General features: G+C 45.6%; 2 protein-coding genes across 4 annotated transcripts in view; both read left to right on the top strand.

The window, feature by feature from the left end:
- The window catches only part of LOC310835009 (retinol dehydrogenase 8-like), a 28,408-nt gene extending 6,227 nt beyond the window's left edge, over positions 1-22,181 (top strand). For both annotated transcript variants that reach the window (XM_083719654.1, XM_083719653.1), the window contains exons 4-7: positions 2,736-2,915; positions 7,533-7,626; positions 14,201-14,384; positions 19,121-22,181. In XM_083719654.1, the coding sequence (XP_083575780.1) occupies positions 2,736-2,915; positions 7,533-7,626; positions 14,201-14,384; positions 19,121-19,351 (689 nt within the window). In that variant the 3' untranslated portion in view covers positions 19,352-22,181. The remainder of the gene's footprint in view (positions 1-2,735; positions 2,916-7,532; positions 7,627-14,200; positions 14,385-19,120) is intronic.
- IL27RA (interleukin 27 receptor subunit alpha) overlaps positions 1-23,775 on the top strand; it is an 818,781-nt gene extending 795,006 nt beyond the window's left edge. Inside the window, exon 17 of one of the 2 annotated variants that reach the window (XR_014559352.1) lies at positions 23,351-23,775. The gene's annotated coding sequence lies outside the window, so the exon portion shown is untranslated. Of the gene's footprint in view, positions 1-23,312 lie in introns of both variants that reach the window. The other variant, XR_014559353.1, reaches the window with a different exon arrangement.
- The last annotated feature ends 979 nt before the right edge of the window (positions 23,776-24,754 follow it).

The following is a 24,754-nucleotide window of genomic DNA, read 5'->3' as shown; positions in this document are numbered from 1 at the left end:
TTTTGAGGACTTTTTAAAGAAGGAATTCAACCCTTAGAGGCACACCTAATTGTGGGTGGTGCTGTGGTCTAAACCACTGAGCCTCTTGAGCTTGCTGATTGGAAGGTCGGTGGTTCGAATCCCCGCTATGGGGTGAGCTCCTATTGCTCTGTGCCAGCTCCTGCCGACCTAGCAGTGCGAAAGCACGCCAGTGCAAGTAGATAAATAGGTACCGCTGCAGCGGGAAAGTAAAAGGCATTTCCGTGCACTCTGGTTTCCATCATGCTGTTCTGTTGCGCCAGAAGCAGTTTAGTCATGCTGGCCAATTGACCCGGAAAGCTTTCTGTGGACAAATGTCGGCTCCCTCGGCCTGAAAGCGAGATGAGCATCGCAACCCCATAATCGCCTTTGCCTGGACCTTTTACCTACCTTAATGTGTTGCTATTGATATTCTTAATTTAGAAGCTGGCCTCATTAAGTAGCACGGCATGGATAAGTTTTGTTATTTATTAGTTCCAAATTTGCTCCTTTGCCTCCTTCAGGTCTTTGGCCCATCAGGTGCTAGTTAACCCTCTTGGCCTTTGTGGAAAAGTGAGCTTAATGGAGAGAAATTACATTGTTGGCTTTTCTCCTCTTATCTGCTGACACTGGAAGTAGAGCAAGCCAAATCTTTGGGTAAACAGAGAATAAAGGATATGAGAGTGTGGCAGCTACATGCATTAGCTAGCATTAGCTAGCGGACCACGTAAGCCATGCTGTTTAAGCATGACTTGGTCTGCTTTTAACAATTATATGCCTTTATTTGAATGCTTCATCAAGACCTAAATACAGTAGAGCTGTTTTATTGGGCCATTTGAACATTTGGCTTTCAAAGAGATTAGATGGCGAATCTCTTAAAAGTTTGTTTTATAGCTAGATATAATTCTTATGAGATGGGAAACATCTCCTGTGTGTTCTTTTTCTAAATCATGTTATCAGAGAATCATTATGCATTTTTTTAAATGAGATTGATTCCTGGTTGGTATCTAGAAATTATTTTAAGTATCTTCTCAGTAAATTTATTTCTGAGGTGTTGAATGTCGTTGTCTCTTGGATCTGCTATGACCGTTTGACCTTACCTTGTCATTTTTTATAATTTGGTTTTCTTGAGGCCTTGGTTTTGTATTTTACACTTTGCGTTTTCTTTTATTGGTCAGTGTGCTGTAATAAATGCCTGTGTAACAGACCACAGGTAGCTGCCTCCTGCTGCGAAATGGGCAGTGTCTGTTTTCTCACAAGACCTGCTAGGCTATACAATCATGATTTTGTTTCTGCACAGATGGGCCTGTGTAATGCTGGGCCCAGCCAGCCATGGCTAAATTGTCATCCTCACTCTGGATTGGACTTGGACCCCACAAGTATCTCATATTATCCACTGTGGATTAAGCACTTCATCAAACCACTGTATGGAGTAGAGATTACGCCAATTCTCACAGCTCATATGTCAGGCACAGTCTAGAGCTGAAGCAATCCAGGGTGCCTTTTTTCCTCATGCAAAAAACACTTGCATGAGTGCTTCATTAAACGTACAGGTTGTGGGGCTCCACCCTATTGTGAAAGCCTTCGCAAGCAGGTTGAATGTGGATGGGGCAAGATGTAATCTGTGCTCACGGTGAAGCAGGCAAGCCCATGAGCATAAACCCTGTGAGCGCAACATTGCAACAGGCCCAGACGGTCACAGGAATTCTCAGCTAGAAGTGGTGTGTTTCAGCAGGAGCCTTGTAGCTCAAACTGTGGGACATTAGCCCTTCAAGGAGCAACTGGTTGCTAAACCAGGTATCCAGCTGTACAGTATCTAGAGGCTGGTAGAAGGTAAATGGCAGAATGAATGCCATCCTTTCATTATCTCCGCTGATGGAAGACACCTCCAGCAAGGATATCCTCAGCCCAGTATACCTGAAGGAGCGTCTCCACCCCCATTGTTCAGCCCGGACACTGAAGTCCAGCACTGAGGGCCTTCTGGCGGTTCCCTCCCTGTGAGAAGCGAGGTAACAGGGAACCAGGCAGAGGGCCTTCTCAGTAGTGGCACCCGCCCTGTGGAATGCCCTCCCATCAGATGTCAAGGAATAATAATAATAATATTATTATTATTATCTCCCCAGCCACTCTGGGCGGCTTCCAACAGAACACTAAAAACAGAATAAAACTTCAAACATTAAAAACTTCCCAAAAGAGGGCTGCCTGCAGATGTCTTCTAAAAGTCTGGTACTTGTTTTTCTCTTTGACATCTAGTGGGAGGGCGTTCCACAGGGCGGGTGCCACTACAGAGAAGGCCCTCTGCCTGGTTCCCTGTATAACTTGGCTTCTTGCAGCAAGAGAACCGCCAGAAGGCCCTCGGCACTGGACCTCAGTGTCTGGGCAGAACGATGGGGGTGGAGACGCTCCTTCAGGTATACTGGACCGAGGCCATTTAGGGCTTTAAAGGTCAGCACCAGCGCAAGGAAATAAAGAACAATCTGACTTTTAGAAGACATCTGAATGCAGGCCTGTTTAGGGAAGTTTTTAATGTTTGATGGTTTATCGTGTTTTTAATATTCTGTTGGGAGCCGCCCAGAGTGGCTGGGGAAACACAGCCAGATGGGCGGGGTATAAATAAATTATTATTATTATTATTATTATTATTATTATTATTATTATTATTATTATTATTATTATTATTATCTGAAAAGCACCACTTTGCCTGTTCTCTATTGCTAACTGACTGCTTCCCCTTGCAGTGAACAACGCTGGTTTAGGCATGATTGGACCGGTTGAAAGCCAGAGCATGGCCTCAATGCAGCAGCTCTTTGATACCAATTTCTTTGGCTTGGTGCGCCTAATTCAAGAAGTCTTCCCTGGCATGAAGCGCCGACGACAGGGACATGTCGTCGTGATGAGCAGCGTTCTGGGCTTGCAAGGTGAGGCTCAGCCAGAAGGGGGGGGGGGCGCGACTCTAATGCGGAGCATTTGGGTAGCAAATGTTGTTTGACCAACAGGATGGTGATGAGGTGAGCTCTGGAGGAAGGGAGACACAGGGCTGTGGTAGATTCCTTCTATTTCGAAAGCCTTCTAAATAAGAGTTCATTTCTCCCCTTTGGAACATAAGACATTTGTCTGCTCTGACTAAGAGTGGCTCTTGGATCTTTCCCAGTCACCTTGATTTTTTTATGGCGTTGCCAGGATGAATATACAGTGGTACCTCTGGTTAAGAACTTAATTCTTTCCAGAGGTCCGTTCTTAACCTGAAACCGTTCTTAACCTGAGGTACCACTTTAGCTAATGGGGCCTCCCGCCGCAGCTGTGCCGCCGCACAATTTCTGTTCTCATCCTGAAGCAAAGTTCTTAACCTGAGGTACTACTTCCAGGTTAGCAGAGTCTGTAACCTGAAGCGTCTGTAACCCCAGGTACCATGGTACCGGGAACCTTTTGCAGACAGAGCACGTGGTCTGTCAACTGTTCCTTGGCCTTTCCTCCGATCTCTCCCTACTTCGATATTTATCATTCCAATTATGCAATGAACCCCATCAGATCAGGTGGCCACTAATTAAAATATCTAATAGAGGTCATGGAACCAGAGATGGCCACATTCCGTGCTGCTGCTATAAAACTAAGGTGATGAGCTCTGAATGAATCTAATGGCCAATGTCTTAATATGCATATTTTAAATTAGCAGCTAAGGTCTTAACCTATATATTTTAATTGTTTTATATCTGTATTATTTACCGCACACTAGCTTATAGTGCCTGAGGTCCTCCCCCGAGGATCTTCTGCTGGTTCCCTCACTGTGAGAAGTGAGGTTACAGGGAACCAGGCAGAGGGCCTTCTCTGTAGTGGCTCCTGCCCTGTGGAACACCCTCCCATCAGATGTCAAGGAAATAAACTATCTGGCTTTTAGAAGACATCTGAAGGCATCCCTGCTTAGGGAAGTTTTAATGTTTGTTGTTTTAGTATGTTCTGATACATGCTTTGAGTGACCCAGAGTGGCTGGGGAAACCCAGCCAGATGGGTGGGGTGCAGTAATAATAATAATAATAATAATAATAATAATAATAATAATAATAATAATAATGTTAAATTGTGTGCCCAGAATTGGACACAGTATTCCTGGTGTGGTCTGACCCAGGCAGAATACACTAGACTTCTGTTGATGTAGAAGAGTCCTGGACTTTTTTCTGGATGAATGAAGGGCTCACCAGATGTCCTCAGTGACTGATAAGGGGGTTTGGGGGCCCTGAGAGCACATTGGTCCTAAAACAAAACTGAGAGGAAAGCAGTGAGTAATCTGTTCTGTAATCTGTAAGTAATCAGTGAGTAATCTGTAAACATGTTCTCTATTGCTGTATATGTCCGTATTTCTGGTCTGTGACCATAATAAATTCATTCATTCCCTACCTCAAGCCATTTTTAAATAACTTCCTACAGCCTTTGAATGGTATTCCCCATAATGCCCAGCCGGCCACCCTTCTGTTCTCTCTCTTTCACTTTAGGAGAATACATACATCTGCCTAACAGTAAAGTGGTACCTCTGGTTACGTACTTAATTTGTTCCGGAGGTCCGTTCTTAACCTGAAACTGTTCTTAACCTGAAGCACCTCTTTAGCTAATGGGGCCTCCCACTGCCACTGTGCCGCCGGAGCACAATTTCTGTTCTCATCCTGAAGCAAAGTTCTTAACCTGAGGTACTATATCTGGGTTAGCGGAGTCTGTAACCTGAAGCGTATGTAACCCGAGGTACCACTGTAATCTTTAGGTGAGCTGGTTGTCCTGTACAGTGGTACCTTGGGTTACAGACGCTTCAGGTTACAGACTCTGCTAACCCAGAAATAGTACCTCGGGTTAAGAACTTTGCTTCACGATGAGAACAGAAATCGTGCAGCAGCGGGAGGCCCCATTGGCTAAAGTGGTGCTTCAGGTTAAGAACAGTTTCAGGTTAAGTATGGACCTCCGGAACGAATTAAGTGCATAAACAGAGGTACCACTGTATTGTTCTGCCAAAGCAACCTCCATGCTCCACACATTCCTCTCTTGTTGGGACCACAGTGAATGGCACAGGCAGAACACAAAAGTCCATCAGAGCTAACTCCCTCCTATGAACTGAGGCCAGTTTCTTGCCCCCACGCTGATCACCTTATCATCCAAACACAGTAGTATGACACAGTATGGACCTGGAACATAGCCCGAAGGGGCCTGTGCAGGAAGTATCTAGCTCATTTGCCTGCACTGGCCGGCAGCATCTCTCCAGATCAGGACCTTTCTCAGCCCTACCTGCGGATGTTGGGGGTGGAACCTGGCGTCATCTGCATGCAAAGCTCTGCCCACTGAGCTATGGTCCTTTGTTGCTATAGGGCAGACATGTCCAACCAGTCAACTGCGATCGACAGGTAGATCCCCAGGTGATCATGGTTGATTGTGGGATCCTTATTGATCACGGCCTTAAAAGAACTGGGGAATGAATGTCTCTGCCCCCACCCCACCTCTGTCGTATCCAGTGGGCGGTGTTTGGGGGTTTTCTGTTGGAGATTGGGAATACGGCAATTGGTTCTAGCGCAGCATGCGACAGAGTTTCAGTTGAGCGATTTATGTTGTTGTTTAGTCGTTTAGTCATGTCCGACTCTTCGTGACCCCCTGGACCAGAGCATGCCAGGCACTTCTGTCTTCCACTGCCTCCCACAGTTTGGTCAGACTCATGCTGGTAGCTTCAAGAACACTGTCCAACCATCCCGTCCTCTGTCGCCCCCTTCTCCTTGTGCCCTCCATCTTTCCTAATGTCAGGGTCTTTTCCAGGGAGTCTTCTCTTCTCATAAGGTGGCCAAAGTATTAGAGCCTCAGCTTCAGGATCTGTCCTTCCAGTGAGCACTCAGGTCTGATTTCCTTTAAGAATGGATAGGTTTGGATCTTCTTGCAGTCCATGGGACTCTCAAGAGTCTCCTCCAGCACCATAATTCGAAAGCATCAATTCTTCGGCGATCAGCCTTCTTTATGGTCCAGCTTTCACTTCGATATATCACTACCCTTAAAAAAGGCTCAACAACTCTGCTCAATCCCCCGCCCGCCAAAGGGTAAACAACTCTGCTCAATCCTCAATGACAATAGATAGATCACTGCCAGTTTATTAATACTGGGAGTAGATCGCAGTCTCTTGGGAATTGGATGGGCCTGCTATAGGGCAAAGAGGTGAAGGCAAATTCTGCAAATAAAATTCGTCCACAGGAGGAAAAAGTGACCACAACGAAGGGGGAGCGGGCCTACAATTGCATACATGGTGAGGGGGGTCTTTTCTGATCCCAAGGAGGTACCAAGAAAGAAATTTAACACATCCTTCATAGATTTATCCAACAGTTCTGTCATGCAATGAAGCCCCTTCCGCTGATGACTACTCCTGAGTAGGATACATCTTACTGTAAAATCACATAAAAGAGATTTCTAATACGTGCATAGGAGCCTTTAGCTCTTTTCCAAAAGCCGTTTTTTGAACCCTTTAAAAGTCCACCCTTCTTTTCCGTGTTGTTCTCTCAGATGGTATCGTGGAATACCTTGCAAACGCGATGTCTGCTTTGCTGTTGTTTCCTATTGCCTGAACAAGCTAATTTCTTTTTAATTGCTGCTCATAAAATAAATTGCCTATTCCTGCTGTTTTACTTAATCGGCCTAATGAATGAGGTGGGACTTTTATGCTAGCAAGATTATTTCCTCCCCTCCCTGGGTGTGGAATGGGTGTGATGGGCAAACTCCCACATTCTGACCATGGGCATAGCCACAGTGGCGTAGCGTGGGGGGTGCAGGGGGGCCCGGCCGCACCGGGCGCAACATCTGGGGGGGGGGCGCACTCACAGCTCTCTAGTGGAAGAGACTTGACTGCTAAAATCCATGGGTTAGGGGGCGCAAATTACTTGCCTTGCCCCGGGTGCTGACAACCCACGCTACGCCACTGCATAGCCAAGATTTATTGGAGGGGCAGAACTGAGTTATCAGTGACACAGTTGGTCAGTTAGTTAAGTATTTTTATTTATTTACTTGATGGGGGGGTAGCTGCCCCTCTGGCTATGCCCATGATTTCTGACTAGGGTTGCCACCTATTTCACCAACCCTGATCCTGTGCTTTTAAAAGCAATCTGTAATGAATAAATAAAAAATACAAGTAAATGTCGGATTCCCATCACTATTTCCATGCCAGAAAGAACTTTCCCTGCTTTACTTCTGTCTGTTGTCACTATTGTTAAAGGCATAGGAGCTGGGGCAGTAAAAATGTTGGCAGCTCTGCTCCCGACTGGCAAAAGGTTTGTGTTTGTTGTGGTGTTTCTTACAATTGTTCCCCCATGCCCAGAACAGGGATGGGGAACCTGCGACCATCCAGAAGTTGCATCGGCCCCAGGCAGTATGTCCCAATGGTCAGCGATGATGGGAGCTGCAGCTCAGCAACACCTGGAAGGCCCACAGTTCCCCCATCCCAACTCTGGAGCAAGATGACATGCAAAGGAACCATCTTTCTCCACAATTATTTTACACCTCTTATGCCAACACTCCATTCCCTTTAGGTCTCCTCTTCAACGACATCTACTCTGCCTCCAAATTTGCTGTGGAAGGTTTCTGCGAAAGCTTGGCCCTGCAGGCCCTGAAATTTGGGGTCAAGTGAGTATTATGGGATTGTGAGACATCATGGCTGGGGTTCTCCTACTACTGAGCTAGACTCCTGTGAGCCAGGTTAGTGTAGTGTGGTAGGAAGCAGCCCTGGCGAATCAGTTCATTGGTTTGCCTCGCTCACGGTTGTCTGTGCCCTTTTGCCCCCTTAGATGTACACTAGTGGCCAAAATTGTGGAAACCTTTTGGGAAAAGTGTATTACTCCAAAAATAATTTCTTATTTTGGAGGAATGCCATAAAATTATACATCAGTGGAAAGATAATTTAATGAAGAATGTAATGCAACAAAGTTTGTTCAATTATCTGTATTCTATCAAAAGCTGTAGCCAAATAACCAGAAAAAGGAAGCAGAACTTGCTTACCGTATTTTTCGCTCTATTGTACGCAACTAGTTTTTAGGGGAGGAAAGCAAGAAATAAGAAAGGAACGCAAAGCATCCTGAGCTAAGAGGGAGCGCTCCTCCATCTTCGCTCAGGAGGCTTTGCGCGGCTACCCCTGAAGCCAAGAGAGCAAGCGGGATTGGTGCGCACCGATCCCTCTTGCCCTCCTGGCTTCAGCAAAAGCAAGCCTATTGGCTTTCCTTCTGCAAGAGCCGCGCGCTCTTTAAAGAGCGTGCGGCCGCTCTGTCCCTTCACCCCACCTCCCAGAAAAGCCCCCAAGAGCCGCACGAAGCCTCCGCAGGGGAGCAGGATGAAGGCTTCCCGCTCCCCTGCGGAGGCTTCGCGTGGCTAAGTCAGAAGCTAGAACAGCCAGCGGGATCCCGCTCACTGTCCTGGCTTCCTCTTTAGCCATGCACAGCCTCTCCCGGGCAAGGGGAGCCTTCATCCCCTGCCCGGGAGAGGCTGTGCGCAGCTAAGGCTCCCCCAAGAGCCACGCTCCCCTTAAAGAGCGCATGGAGTGTGTGTGCGGCTCTTGGGGGCCTTTCCCCGAGAAGGGAGAAGGGCAGCCCTTCTCCTTCCTCGGGAAAAGCCCCCAAGAGCCTCACACACGCTCCACACGGCTATTTAAAAGGGAGCGCTGACAGAGCCTCCCACCTGCATTCGCTCCATAAAATGCACACACATTTCCGCTTACTTTTTAGGAGGGGAAAAGTGCGTCTTATAGAGCGAAAAATACGGTAGATTGATATGTAGTAGATTTCATTCGTTTGAATGTAGCCAATGAGCATGAGTGTTTAGAGAGCCTATCAGGTGAATTACATTCTTCGTTAAATTATCTTTCCATTGATATATAATTTTATGGCATTACTCAAAAAAAAAGTGGTGTTATGAGACATCAAACCTCGGAAGTACACTTTTTCCTTAAGGGTTCCAGAATTTTGGCCACTAGTGTACCAGCAAGGATGATGGGAATCGTAGCCCAAAAAGATCTAGAGGGCATCAGGTAGGAGGGACATGATTTACACACGCACAAAAAGATATAAATTAAAAACACAGGGCAGTAATTAACTAATGAGTCCCATGTTCCCCTCTCCTCCTCCCACCAAAAAAGAATTGGCTTCTCTTTCAGCATTCTGATAGTATGTTCTCTGATTCCCATACTGCATAAAATTTTAGCAGAGTTTTTGTTTTATTTTACAACCTTCCCCAAGATTCTTATAATAACTTAACCTCGTACATAATATTCTGTCCCGTGTACTTCTTTTGCAGGCCTTTAATGGCAAAGTACAGTGATTCTTCACAGTTCTGTCCCTTATGTTTGTGCAGAAATCAACATGCCACTTTTTGAAATGGTTGTTCGCAGCCCATTCTTCAGTCCTGTTAGATTTCCAAAGCAAGGTTTGATCTCCCACTGGAGATAATTTAACAGCACAAATTCTGCACAGAAAGGCAAAAGCAAGACCAAGAGTCAGCATTAAAACGGATCAACAGACCACTAGTCATTAAAGGCCTATCCAAAAAGCAAGTCTACATAAATGGTTCAGATACCTAGATCAGCCCTGTAGTGACAGGAAGCTTAAAAGATGACGACGGAAAAGGCTTGATCAGCAGGAGCCCACCAGCCTTGCAGGGGGCGTCTGATCCAACAATTCTCAAATTCATTAGAGGAATTCCTAAAAGGTCTTAGAATCTGGAGGAGATGTTTTAACAAACTAGATTACAGGTGCTAGGGAGCATGGGACGTTATTTAAATGCTGGAAGCTTCTGGTTAGTGGGTGGGGAAAAAAGATGCTTTAATGCACAATCCTACACACATCTGGTTGGAAGAAAATCCCATTGAGATCATTGGGACTTGTTTCCATGTGTATCCAGCCCACAGCAGGCAAAGAGCAGGCACATAGAGAGGTCTCTTTCTTCCTCTCTATCCTTAGGTTAGGAGGTCTGTGTGTACACATCCCTTACGCCAGTCCTCCCTTTTGCCCAGATGCAAGTTATTCATGTTCCCAGTGGAACTAAGATCAGCACATTTGCAGCATTCTTTTTCCACAGTGAGAGGCTTTATATAACAAATAACAGAGGCATCTATACTGGACATGCGTAGGGGAGGGTAGTAATAAAAGGTCACACCATGAATTGATGTTTTTTTGTTGTTGTTTTTTGTAAGGGATATACGCTGGCTGTGTATGATGCTTAAGCAAAGGGGGAATTTTTTTACTGAGATACGTTGATAGTTAGATGATGATGATGGTAATAATAATAATAATAATAATAATAATAATAATTAAAAAAAAAAAATATTTATATTCCGCCCTCCCCAGCCGAAGCCGGGCTCAGGGCGGCTAATAACAATAAAACAGTACAACAGTACAACACAACACAACACTCTAAAATCATTCATTATAAAATTAATTCAAATCAAACCAATGGCAGCCATTGGGCCAGAGCTCCGCGAAGATTGCCGAAGGAGGGAGTCAGGCTGTGCCCTGGCCAAAGGCCTGGTGGAAAAACTCTGTCTTGCAGGCCCTGCGGAAAGATGTCAAGTCCCGCAGGGCCCTAGTCTCTTGTGACAGAGTGTTCCACCAGATCGGAGCCACAGACAAAAAAGCCCTGGCTCTAGTTTGACTGGACTTAACCGTCCAGGGGTCCTTTACCTTTTACATTTACCTGTTGTGGGTTTCCCACAGGCATCTGATTGGCAACTGTGAGAACAGGATGCTGGACCAGGTGGACCATTGGCCTGATCCTGCAGGCCCTTCTTATGTTCTTCTCTTCATCCTTACATTTCTTACTTTCTGATGTTTGGCCCCCTTGGGAGGAGGGCAAACAGCTTTTCAGGAAGGACACTTCTGTTTGGTCTTTCCTGCCTAGAAACAACTTTCTGCTGCATTATTATATCTGAGCTAAAGTGCTCAGGTTCAGCACTAAACTGGAACACTTAATTGCTATATATTTGTAGGGGAGGCATCTGGATGTTTGCAAAGGGGAAAGTGTCCTTTTCCACGCAGTGCAAGAAGGGGTGATTTTTTCTTTTATTTGTTTACTAAATAAACCTTTCCCTATACAATGCCCAAAGCAGCTGGCAATAAAATATGTAGTTAAAAAGTAACCAGTACACTTAACAATTAACATAATAAGCCGTAACATGGTAAACTGCTTAGAGAATTTTGCAGTTAAGTGCTCTATCGGTCTTTCTAAACAAACAAACAATAAAAGAGCAAAAACTCAGTATAATAAAATCAGAGTAGATAAAAGATAAGACAACAGGAGCAGGAAGTTAAAAACGTGTTTAAGTTTAAATAACAGAACAGCAAAACCAAACAAATCAGTTCAGTAAGGGCAATGCCTGCTTAAATGGGAGAAGGTTATATTTTCATCGTCACCATTATTACTTATGCCACCCATCCAAAGATTGTGTTAACAACATAAAAATACAAAATGAGAATACAAAATACAGAATAAAAACAAAACAAACCTATAACCCCTCTTCTACAAACACATTTAAAAGGCCACAGCATGTTAATTAGCCAAAGGCCTCCACCCTGGGGAGTAAAGGTAAAGGTAAAGGGACCCCTGACCATTAGGTCCAGTAGTGGCCGACTCCGGGGTTGCAACGCTCATCTCACTTTATTGGCCGAGAGAGCCGGCATACAGCTTCTGGGTCATGTAGCCAGGCTGGCGAACCAGAGCAGCACACAGAAACGCCGTTTACCTTCCCGCCGGAGTAGTACCTATTTATCTACTTGCACATTGACATGCTTTCGAACTGCTAGGTTGGCAGGAGCAGGGACTGAGCAACAGGAGCTCACCCCTTCGTGGGGATTTGAACTGCTGACCTTCTGATCGGCAAGTCCCACAGCGCCACCCGCGTCCCTACCCTGGGGAAAGCATTCCACAAATGGGGTGCCACTGCAGAAAAGGGCTGTTCTTCTGTTCCCACCCTCTGGACCTCTCATGGAGGAGGCCCATGAAGAAGGGCCCTCAGAGAATGATTGCAGGGTCAGGGTTAGTTCGTATGGGGAGAGGTGGTCTTTGAAGTACTGCAGTCCTCCTGTGCCATTTAAGGTTTTATAGGTCAAAACCAACACTTTGAATTGGTCCCGGAAGCTAATTGGCAGCCAGTGCAGTTGGGCTGGGTTTTGTGTGATATGCTCAGATGGTCTTGCCCTGGTGAGCAACCTATCGATGAGTAGGTTAGATAGGTTCCAAAGTCAGGGTACAGCCGCCACTGAGAAGCCATTTCTTGAGTTCCGCCAAACACAATTTACATGCCATGATGCTCACGGAGTCTGAAATCCCACAAGAGTACTGTAAGCTGTTAAAAACACAAGCGGGCCAATTCTGTGCCTTGCCCTGATTTTCTTTTTACACAGACACTGTAGGTCCTGGACACCTACTGGCTATTCCCTCCCCCACCCCAAAAAATAATAATTTACCAACTCATATTCTTCTCCGTAGCTGGCTATTTGCCCAAGAAGACTGAAACCATCACCTTATTTTTGGGTAACCCTTCCACCCAAAAATATGAGTTCACTTCTGAACTGATATGTGCAGGACCACCCAAGTTCAATATTAGCATGGAGGACGATGAATGCAACTTTTCCTTTCATGTTCCTGAGGCTTCAAGGTTGAAAGAAGGCATGAGAGATATGTCCTAATTAAATTCACATTCCTAGTGGCAGTGTTTTGGTTTGAGTTCATTTTAGTCTGCTCTCTCTGAATATCTGTACAATTTTTTCTGGTTTTAGCATTCTGTTTTATTAGTTGTTGGTTTTTTTTGTGGACTGAAAGGCAGGATGTAAGTATTTTCATTTATCTGCAGAACTTGCGCAGAATCTTTAATATAGTCCATATAGACTCCCTGGTGGCAGATAAATTTTTGAAAATTGACGGGGAAGAGTTAATATAAAAGGACTCCCTGGTGAACCAAAATTATATAGCCTTAACTCCACAGTGTGTTTTCTCTCAGGCACATTTGGTCAGTCTTGCTTACCAGATGTTATAAGAAAAAACTGCTCCTTTTTCCCTTATGGGGTATCCAAGAGCCCGTATAGAGTCCTTAAGCAGGTTCTCTGTCGATAGGAGAAAATAACAGAGGCCAACCAGAGAATATTGAGAAGCAAAGCAGCTAGTAAGCATGATCTTTATTAAACTGTTGCAACAGGGTGCTCCCCTCACACGCAATAGAAAGGAGAAGGACCCAGAACATTGGTGTGCAAGCTCCTATATAGACTTTTGAAATTGCCTACCCTGTAGCTCAAGACCAGCCCCCAAAATATCATACATAGAAAGAGGTGGTCCCCAGCAAGAAATTTGAGTGTGTTGCTTCTCTCCTGTCTGCCAGGATACCTGATAATGCCTTATTATCTGATTGCCTTTTCTGGGTAGCCTGGCCATTCCTTTGAGATGGTAAATACTTAGTTCCTGAATCTCTTACGCATATTGATAGTGTGCTCAGCTTAACAGATACTTGCCAGACTGTATTTACAGGGAGGTGTGAGCCCCTGCAGTCCAAAGACAGTTAGAAAGCTTTCCCCATTTCCTTCCTCCTTGCAGAGAAATATTTGAGGTCAATTTGGGAGAGTCAAAATGGCTTCAGGATTGTTCTCCTGTACTGTTTCAGACACGTGGTTATATACTTATGTATTTGCCTTGTACATTTATGAACATTTATTTTATATATATATATAAGACCTTAGAATTCCTATAACACAGGTATCGTGTTTTGTGTGGACAGCCCATTCTTTAGGTCATTATCGGCGCAAGACTGAGCAGGACAGAATGTGCTAAACCCAGATAGGTAAAGGTAAAGGTACCCCTGCCCGTACGGGCCAGTCTTGACAGACTCTGGGGTTGTGCGCCCATCTCACTTAAGAGGCCAGGGGCCAGCGCTGTCCGAAGACACTTCCGGGTCACGTGGCCAGTGTGACATCGCTGCTCTGGCGAGCCAGAGCCACACACGGAAACGCCGTTTAAACGCCGTAAACCCAGATAGTAGTCTACTAAAGCAGAGATGAAGTGATCGGCCTGAATGCCAGAGGGCTATAGGCAAAATCCATGCTGGCTGGTGAAGCTCAGCCATGTGAAGGCAGGCAGTCTCTCCCCCCCCCCCCGACCCCACCCGGTTTCTCAGCTCAGCAGACGGTGACGTTCATTAGTTCTGATTACTGCTTGTTTCATTCTGCAGCATCAGTTTAATTGAGCCTGGGCCAGTGATAACAGAATTCGAGAGGAAGCTCTACGAAGAAGCAGCCAATATGGACCTCTCTCAGGTGGATAAAGAAACGCTGGATATATTTCAGGGCTTCTACATGGCCTATTCCAAGGAAGTCTTCACTGCGCTGGGGCAATCTCCAGAAGAGGTGGCTCAGGTAGGTTTGTAAGTTTTCTCCCTGGTTCCTCTCAAGCCCACAGGAAAGCTAGCTGGGATCTGCTTCTGCGGGGGAAGGGAAAAGGCTGCCCAGCCTTGCTCATTATTATGGCAGAGCTTTCCAAACTTTTCATGTTGGTGACACACTTTTTAGACACGCATCATTTCGTGGCGCAGCAATTTGGTTTTACTAGCAAGCTGGAGGTTAAACTAACCCCTTATAAGAGCATGGGAAGCGTTTGCATGACACAGCTGCACGCTGCAGCCAACACACAATAATAATAATAATAATATAATTAACTAATTAATTACAGTGGTACCTCGGGTTAAGAACTTAATTCCTTCTGGAGGTCCATTTTTAACCTGAGACACCACTTTAGCTAATGGGGCCTCCCGATGCTGCTGCGCCGCCGCAGCTTGATCTCTGTTCTCATCCTGAAGCAAAGTTCTTAACCCAAGGTACTATTTCTGGGTTAGCGGAGTCTGTAACCTGAAGCGTATGTAACCTGAAATGTATGTAACCCGAGGTACCACGGTAATTATAGCCCGCCCATCTGGCTGGGTTTTCCCAGCCACTCTGGGCGGCTCCAGTGTGGTGTAGTGGTTAGGAGTGGTAGTCTTGTAATCTGGGGAACCGGGTTCGCTTCCCTGCTCCTCCACATGCAGCTGCTGGGTGACCTTGGGCTAGTCACACTTCTCTGAAGTCTCTCAGCCCCACTCACCTCACAGAGTGTTTGTTGTGGGGGAGGAAGGGAAAAGGAGAATGTTAGCCGCTTTGAGACTCCTTAAAGGGAGTGAAAGGTGGGATATCAAATCCAAACTCTTCTTCTTCTTCTTCTTCTTCTTCTCCTTCTTCTTCTTCTTCTTCTCCTTCTTCTTCTTCTTCTTCTTCTTCTTCTTCTTCTCCCAACAGAATATAAAACAGAATAAAACTTCAAACATTAAAAATTTCCCTAAACCGGGCTGCCTTCAGATGTCTTCTGAAAGTCAGGCAGTTGTCGCAACACACAGTTTGGAAAGCTCTGGCTTAGGGCATTGGCCCATTGTTCCTTCTAACAGCAAGCTCAGGTGCTGAGTGCCGCTAGGCTTGTAGCTCGAACAGAACCACCGAGGAATAAGATGGAGGTGCCCCAAGGTGTGCAGAAGTGCAATGCTTTAAAAGTGGTGCTGGTGCTGGTAAGAACCGCAAAACTTCCCAGTGAGGCCTGAGAACACTCAGTAGCCATTAATGTAGAGGGAAAGAAAAGAGAAACTATTAAAATGGGGGGAGTGGGAGAAGTGGAATGCCTTGTTTGAGGTAAGAGCTGACTAGAATCCTGAATCAGGAGGGAAGTTGTGCTACAATATTTTGTTGCAGGCAGCACTTGCTAGGTTTAAAATTGCTGCAGCTTTGATCTGTGGTTCAGCTGCAAGAAGCATCAGCACCCTCGCAGCAGTGTTCCTCAGTTCATAATAATAATAATAATTCTCTGGTTATCTCCTGCTTGGACTACTGCAATGCGCTCTACGTGGGGCTACCTTTGAAGGTGACCCGGAAACTACAACTAATCCAGAATGCGGCAGCTAAACTGGTGACTGGGAGTGGCCGCCGAGACCACATAACACCGGTCTTGAAAGACCTACATTGGCTCCCAATACGTTTCCAGGCACAATTCAAAGTGTTGGTACTGACCTATAAAGCCCTAAAGGGCCTCGGTCCAGTATATCTGAAGGAGCGTCTACACCCACATCGTTCTACTTGGACACTAAGGTCCAGCGCCGAGGGCCTTCTGGCAGTTCCCTCGCTGTGAGAAGTGAGGTTACAGGGAACCAGGCAGAGGGCCTTCTCGGTAGCGGCACCTGTCCTGGTGAACGCCCTCCCACCAGATGTCAAAGAGAACAACAACTACCAGACTTTTAGAAGACATCTGAAGGCAGCCCTGTTCAGGGGAGCTTTTAATGTTTGATGCATTACTGTATTTTAATATTTTGTTGGAAGCCGCCCAGAGTGGCTGGGGTATAAATAATAAATTATTATTATTATTATTATTATTATTATTATTATTATTATTATTATTATTTATACCCCACCCATCTGGCTGGGTTTCCCCAGCCACTCTGGGCAGCTTCCAACAAAAGATTTAAAACATCAGTCATTAAAAACTTCCCTAAACAGGGCTGCCTTCAGATGTCTTTGAAACGTCATGTGGTTGTTTCGAAAAAATAGTCCTGCCACTATCTCCTAGTGGTGCAGCAATAAAACTGCTACCACATTTGCAAAGCTAAGCAGGGTCTGATATGGTTTCAAATTGGATGGGAGACTGTGTTGAGATTCTTGCATGGCAGAGGGTTGGACTAGATGGCCCTCGGGGTCCCTTCAACTCTGTGATTCTATGATACAGCATAATTCCCAGTTCTTAGTTTGAAAACAGATAGCTGCCTCCACCGGCCAATGTAGCTGGGTAACAATTAATGAAGGAATTCAACCCTTTGCTCAGAATCTATGGCAGACCATCATCCCACTGAGAGGTTGTGAGTGATGATTTATTGAAACAAATGTCCAAGAGACAGGAAATGGATAGTAATGTTTTAGGGAAGTAAAAAGTGATAAGCTAAGATAAGTGCTTTGCTGATATTCAGCAAAGTAGATCTGAAGAGCCAGAACAATTGTTTGCTGTGAAGCCTGTAGTATTTATACCCTCATAAACAAAAGCTTCAGACAAACTGAACAATTGATTGCCATTCCTCACTTCCGACTATATTTAGATGCTTTCTGGAGAGTCAGGATGAAGTGAGTCCTAACCCAGATAGCGTTTTCTTTTGTGGAGACATGCATTGATAGTCACTGATTACGTTTGGACTTGAACAATAGGCTCATCTCCTATTTTTGTATCTCCTTGATTAAATTGCCAAAGGTCACGTTCCATGCATATATGTGACTTCCAGTCTTGGGCCCAATGAGGTGATTGGTTTAACTCCTCCAGCCAGTTTTGCGATCAGGTCTCAAGCTGCCTCCTTGCAGACTGAATCAAACGGAAAACATGATTAAAGCCATATTGTATGCAAAAGTGCAAGGCTGCTGCCATGGTGCCATTTGCGGTGGCCACACTGACTCCAGTGTGGTGCCAGAACAGCAGGGAGGCAAGGGGGGGGGGAAGCAGCTCAGGTTGCAGGCAGCCCCCGCAGGTGAGCTGCTTAAAGGAGGGCGAAAGGCATTATTTTAAAAGGCTACAGTGGGGTTTGTGGTGGGGTTCAGAGAGCAGTTTGGAGTTAAAGGTGTTATGTACTGAAGTTTTCACCCTGGGCCAGCAGGGGGATACTGTAGATAGTTATGCAAATAAGGGATCGAAAGTGACGTTCAGTGATTGGATAGTTTTGGAAAATTGTTACAGTTACGTTGTACTGGAGCTCTATATAAGCAGGCTGACTGAACCCTTCAGTTCAGTTCTGTTCTGGCCTGTGAATAAACAAGAGCTGTTTGAAGAATCACTGTGTCGTCTGATATGTTCACCCACAACTTAACAAAAAGGGCTTGAGCTTAGGGGAAACCCTGAGGAGAGGAGAGGTTTGGGCGAGTTATAAGGGGATAGGCAAGGAGGTGGGTGGCATCTAAAGGGGGAGGGCTTGGCCAGGTGTGGGGGGAGTGGGGGTGGCAAAAGGGTGCCAGCGAGCAGAGCAAACAGGGGTGGCAACCCCTAGTGATAACATACAGGAATATTGGGATGGGGTGCTTTCTAGTCTGCCCACAGTATAACTGATCTGTGTACAAGGTACTGTACTTTTCCGTGTATAAGACGCCCCCTATTTTGAGGGACTCGAATTTAAGAAAATGGGAGGAGATGGCAGCACAGAGTTCTTGAGCTTTTTTTGCTGAAAATCTCTCTCCCGCACGCATCACAAAATCTGCCTCTCATGTGTCCCCTCGCTGGCACAAGCTGCCAATTGCCCGCCCAACTGCTGCAGCATCAGCCAGTCAACACTACCCATTGACGCAGCAACCAATAACACGCACAATGGCTGCTAACAGCCATGGCAGCAACCCATCAAACGTCCACCCTATGCGCTACCCATGTATAAAACGACCCCCGTTTTTTAGCATGCTTTCAAAAGGAAAAAGCCTAGTCCTATACATGGAGAAGTACGGTATTTTATTTACTTATTCCTGAATTGGGCCAAAGGCACCATTTCTCTTGTATAAAAATAATAGGTGACGGTCTGAAATTGGTTATCAAAAATACTGACACAGGACATATGGTTGCCTATTATTAAATCCCGATGAAAAGTTCCTAAAATTTTATTTATTTATAAATGTGTGTGTGTGTTTAATCATATATATATATAATTTTGACAAAGTAATAATCATAAATAAATAAGAATAAAAACGTGCACCCCACCATGAGACCATTCCATTGTAACTATCCATCCTCCCAAAATTTCAACACCTCTTTCGATGGTTCGGCCCCTTTCCATTTTAACAGTACAAATTCTACAAAAACCTTCCATATCTCCCCAGAATCATTTCTCCTGCCTATTCCCCGTCTTACTTTAATAGCATGTGTCAATTTATCATTAGTGTGTTTCATCTTAACCATGCTGAAGTGCAGGCTTTCAAAATGAATTCTGCCTTTCCTGCAGCAATTTCTTTGCACCCCCTGCTGAATTCTGAAATGGTGATCCTGGCTGGTGGTGGTTGTTGTGGTTGTTGTTGTGGTGGTTGTTGTTGTTTTCTAACCTTCCGCTTTGCACTCCTCCTGGCAGCATACTATGAAAGTGATCACCTCCGAGAAGCCTCCATTCCGGTACCAAACCAACAGCCTCTACACGCCCATCACCACCCTCAAGCACGCTGACCCCAGTGGGAACTTGCCCCTCAACGCCTTCCATCAGATGATCTTCCAGCATGACCGGCTCTTCAAAGCCAGCCTCAGCCTCCTCAAAATGCTCCAGTGGAGGAAGAGGCGGGACATGGAGCACAGCAGGTCCCCCTGAGAGGAAGCGGCTGACTCGCCTCAGAGCCTCTCACTTCCACAGCCCACTCGCAGGCTTTCTAGAGAGTTTAGCATTGAATCCTGGGCGGCATTATACTCCCTAGATGCCGGGGCAGTCCTACTATGAGGCAAAGTGAGGCAGCCCTTGCCTCAGGCGGCAGATTCTGGATGTCTCATGGAGGCAAAGTCTGATCCACTGGGGAGGTGATACGCTCTGATAGCTCACGTTCTTTTCGGTTTCGATTCTGCTGCATTCCTGTCAGTTAACGAGAGGAAGGTGCCATTACGTTCTGCAGGGTTTGTTGTCGTCTTTGCCCTTGAGCACCAGAATTCCTGAGATGAGAAATTATTGGCTGCCGCTGAGGTCTTGCAAGTCTCCTCACAGAAGCAGGCAAGGAAACCCAGCCTTCTGCTGCAGAAGAGCGTCCCAACATCCAGCACTGGACCTGCCTCAGCATCATGTCCTCTCTGAACATTTAAGAATCTCATTACCAGAAGTAGCCTGAAATGTCACCTAGTCTAACCGAGGCAAGCAGCAGGATTTGGTTAGATTATTCATTTTATTTATGCTTTTTCACAGGCTTGAATTTTAAGGATCAAAGAGAAAGGAGGCACCAAGCCCTCATAGGCCATCGAATAACGTGGGAAAGGGGCAATTCCTCCACTTTCTATGTTCCAGTAGCCTATGCTTTGTTCTTCACCAGGATAGACAACATGTCGCCCATGTTGCTGGTCTCCCATCAGCCTTTGCAAGCATAACCAGTAGTTGCTGATGATGGGAGTTGTAGTACAACCACATCCACAGGGCACAACATTGGCTGACCCTGTTTTTCACACTATGTACAGCAGTCTTCCCCAAACTGATGTTCTCCAGATGTTTTGATTACAACTCCCAGCACCAACAGAGGCTGGTGAGGGTTGCAACCAAAACATCTGGAGAACACCAGGTTGGGGGCGTCTGCTTTAGAGCTGGGGAAGCTGTCGGCCTCCAGATGTTGTAGAACTGCCAGCTCTCCATCATCCCTAAGCCTTGGCAAAGCTGGCTGGGTCTCAGGAGTTGGAACTGCTTGGGCACAGGTTCTCCTGCCCTGGCATTCTGGAGCCAGGTAGCATTCTGGAGCCCATACCACTTTAGCCCTGCAAGTAGGATTGCCATATATTTTTTCCATCTTCCTTTATGTAAAATAAGAAAATGAATACTCTGCACGTAGTAAACTGGCATGTCAGTCAAGGGTTTTAGCAGAGCAGTCTCTGCTGATATGCTAGCTTACTGCATGCAGGGAGATTTATAGGAGGGAGAGAATTACCAGGGCTATACAAAGCCAGACTATCTGGTCGTCTAGCCCACTACTCTGATAGCTTCCTCTGGCTTATGCTGACTTCCCACCACCTACTACTTGAACCTTTTAACTGGAGATGCCAGAAACTGGGGACCTTCTCCATGCAAAACAAGTGCTTCGCTTCTGAGCTTTGCCACCTCCCCTTTATTAAAAACATGGCCCTCTGTAATCCAAAGTGGATTTGTCCAGAATGCAATCACACCTGTCTTATCTCATTCTGCCTAATGGAGGGACCAACTTGAGGACAAACAGGAATATAACCAGGAATCTGGACTTCTACCTGACTGACCTCCCCTTAGGATTGCTGCTGGAGATGTCAAGCGACTCTTGGCAGTCTTGGACCAGCTCTCAAGTCAGGGCTGGGGGGAGCTGTGGCCTTCCAGATGTTGGTGAACCACATCTCCTGCCCTTGGCCATTGGCCATGCTGACTGGGGCTGATGGAAGTCGAAGACCAACAAAACCTGGAGCGCCACAGTCTCTCCATCACTGATCTAGAGCAACCCTCAGAATGGAGAAGCCGTCATAAGAACAAGTCTATGGAGCAGCTTTTAAGGCTGAAAAAGAAATTGCAATTCCAGTTTTATTTTCTTTCTTAACGTAACCAGGAGGAGGAGAACTGAGGGAGGCATTGGGGTGAAAGCAGAGATAGGAATCCTTTTTTTAAAAAAAGAAAAGGACGAGGAAGGGGAAATGCTCTTGCTTCTTGGACCAACCATGACTGAATACAGGGGGACAGGAGAACAATGATAGGAAAAGATGCTAGATTCCACTAGCTTAAATAGACCAAGCGGTCGTTCGGGCTACATCTTAGAAAGCACCAACAGGAGAGTGTTTTCTGCAACATTGCAAAGAACGGCAAAGCACACTTCTCAGATTGTCTGGCCTGGCTAGTCTAGTATGGGGATTGTTGAGAGTGCTAGATTTGGGTCAGAGGCCCCTGGGTTCAAACCTTTGCTCTGCCATGGAGTTAACTGGGTCTCCTTCAGCCAGTCACTGTCAGTCGTACCTACCTTGAAGGCTTTATTGTGAGGACAAAATGGGAGAGAGTTACCTGTTCTGGTCTCGTGGATGAAGAGTAGGATTAAAATATAATAATTAAAATATCCTAAGTAGAACTGCCCCTTTTCTGTGTCTTTTTTACATACATCCTATATCCAAATCTCTTATCAGTGTGGGTGGAACAGGGGTTTTCAACCCACAAGGGAGTGGACCAGTTAGGTAATTTAGGTATATTCTCAAGGCGGGGTTTGTGTGAGAGAGAGATTCAGGAGAGAATCCTGTTACCAAATCCAAATGATCTTCCAGTATAGGGACACTGACTGGTTTTATTGAGAAACTGTCTAATAGCACCATCTTGTGCACCTTTACTAAGAATTAAGTCCCATTAAGTTATTTGGGGCTTACTTCCTAGTAAGTGTCTAGGATTGGTGCCTGAGTTGTGCACATTCCACCATGCAGTAGTCTGTTAAATAAATACTTTTGTAAAGGAATTGGCTGCTTTGATACCTATTTGTGTCTTGGTCGATTAGTAGTCATTGTTTATTGGTTTGCTATATTTCCTGTAAATTCCACCAAAGAACTTAATGGGGGAGGGGGCTTGACTGGGGGGTGGGAAGAGAAATGTTAATTGTGTGCTTCACAACTAAAGCAACACATTTTTTGTTGTTTAGTTGTGTCCGACTCTTCGTGACACCATGGGCCACAGCGTGCCAGGCACTCCTGTCTTCCACTACCTCCTGCAGTTTGGTCAAACTTGTGTTGGTAGCTTCAAGAACACTGTCCAACCATCTTATCCTCCGTTGTCCCCTTCTCCTTGTGCCCTCAATCTTTCCCAACATCAGGTCTTTTCCAGGGAATCTTCTCTTCTCCTGAGGTGGCCAAAGTACTGGAGCCTCAGCTTCAGGATCTGTCCTTCCAGTGAGCACTCAGGGCTGATTTCCTTCAGAAAGGATAGGTTTGATCTTCTTGCAGTCCATGGGACTCTCAAGAGTCTCCTCCAGCACCATAATTCAAAAAGCAAGACATATGGCAGTCTAAAGTGTGTGGATCAGGGAAAGACCATTACTTTCTGAATCCATGTGTGGAAGACTCAGAGCTGACATGTCATTCTGCCAACTCCTGTTATTTTGGAGTTTTGCAAGTGTGACCAACAGAGTATGAGAACAATCACAGATTATTGTGGCACCTGAAGGCACTAACACATTGATTAGGGCAGAAGCTTTCACAGGCCCACCTTGTTAGAAGATGTATCCATTAAAGATCTTTAGCACATTCAAGAAATTGAATCCCTCCTGCAAAACATCTGGAGGCAGCAAACTGCAGCCTGGAGACCAGACCACCATTTTTCTCTGCCATCCCATTCCTCCCCAGGTCTTCCTGCCCTGCTGTCACACTAAGAACCTTCCAATCTATCCTTTCGTTTTAAAGAGGCATTTTGGGTGGCTGGAGTTGAGAATGTAGCAATGTAAGGGTCCCATTTTTAAATTTTTATTTTGCGTATCCACTAGCTAAGCTGCTGGGGTAAAGGGAGGACACAAATTCTAAAGATGCTTTGAGTGATAAAATTATTTATTATTATTATTTATTTAATTTCTATACTGCCCTATACCTGAAGGTCTCAGTGCGGTTCACATAAAATATTAAATACATAAAATTACAGTGGCGCCCCGCAAGACGAATGCCTCGCAAGACGGAAAACCCGCTAGACGAAAGGGTTTTCCGTTTTGGAGGTGCTTCGCAAAACGATTTTTCTATGGGCTTGCTTTGCAAGACGAAAATGTCTTGCAAGTTCCTGCGGGGTTTTTTTTCCTCCCCCCCCCCTTTTCCCAAGCCGCTAAGCCGCTTATCAGCTGATCCACTAAGCCTAAGCCGCTTAACAGCTGATCCGCAAGCCGCTAAACAGCTGATCCGCTAAGCCGCTTATCAGCTGATCCGCTAAGCTGCTTATCAGCTGATCCGCTAAGCCGCTAATAGCGCTAATCCGCTAAGCCGCTAATGGGCTTGCTTCGCAAGACGAAAAAACCGCAAGACGAAGAGACTCACGGAACGGATTCTTTTCGTCTTGCGAGGCACCACTGTAAAACAAAAACAACAACCCAATTAAAAAACCCCCAAAAGAGCCAGCATTTTAAAAAGGTTATAGGATGTAGATCAAGTCAGGCAAAAGCCTGGTTAAAAAGGAACTATGGCCAAATTATCACATGAAAGCTTTTTAATAGACATTTGTTTTGTTTTGGGGTGGCCTGTACTTCATCCAATAGGCCATAGCAATATGTAGCAGTAATACCGGGCTCACTTGTTTTACCTGTAATTAAATGGGCTAGAGAAGCGGGGATGTTTTAATGAAAATGTTCTGGGGCGGGGCCTGGTGTGGTGCAGCCTAGGAAGTCCCTGGGTTCAAATGTTGCCACCAGCATTAGGTCACTAGATGATCTTAGTCAAGTTCCTTAGCCTCAGCCTGCCCCCATCTGCAATACAGGTTATAAGAATCACAACAAATTATAGCATACTTTAAATACTATATAAATGCTAGATATTATTAACCGTGTACTTGTAGCAGGTTGTTGTTGTTGTTTAGTCGTATCTGACTCTTTGTGACCCCATGGACCAGAGCACGCCAGGCACTCCTGTCTTCCACTGCCTCCCGCAGTTTGGTCAAACTCATGCTGGTAGCTTCGAAAACACTGTCCAACCATCTCGTCCTCTGTCGTCCCCTTCTCCTTGTGCCCTCCATCTTTCCCAACATCAGGGTCTTTTCCAGGGAGTCTTCTCTTCTCATGAGGTGGCCAAAGTCTTGGAGCCTCAGCTTCAGAATCTGTCCTTCCAGTGAGCACTCAGGGTTGATTTCCTTAAGAATGGATACGTTTGATCTTCTTGCAGTCCATGGGACTCTCAAGAGCCTCCTCCAGCACCATAACACACATAACTCCTGCAGGTAACACACCTTAATAATAATAATAATAATAATAATAATAATAATAATAAAATTTTATTTATATCCTGCCCTCCCCTGCTTAAACCGGGCTCAGAGTGCCTAACAACAGTAAAATGATACAACATTCTA

The sequence above is a fragment of the Podarcis gaigeae genome (assembly GCF_964106915.1).
Source record: "Podarcis gaigeae genome assembly, chromosome: 17".
Taxonomy (NCBI): Eukaryota; Metazoa; Chordata; class Lepidosauria; order Squamata; family Lacertidae; genus Podarcis; species Podarcis gaigeae.
Note: the sequence above shows the minus strand (reverse complement) of the source record. Positions and strands in the feature narration are given on the sequence as shown.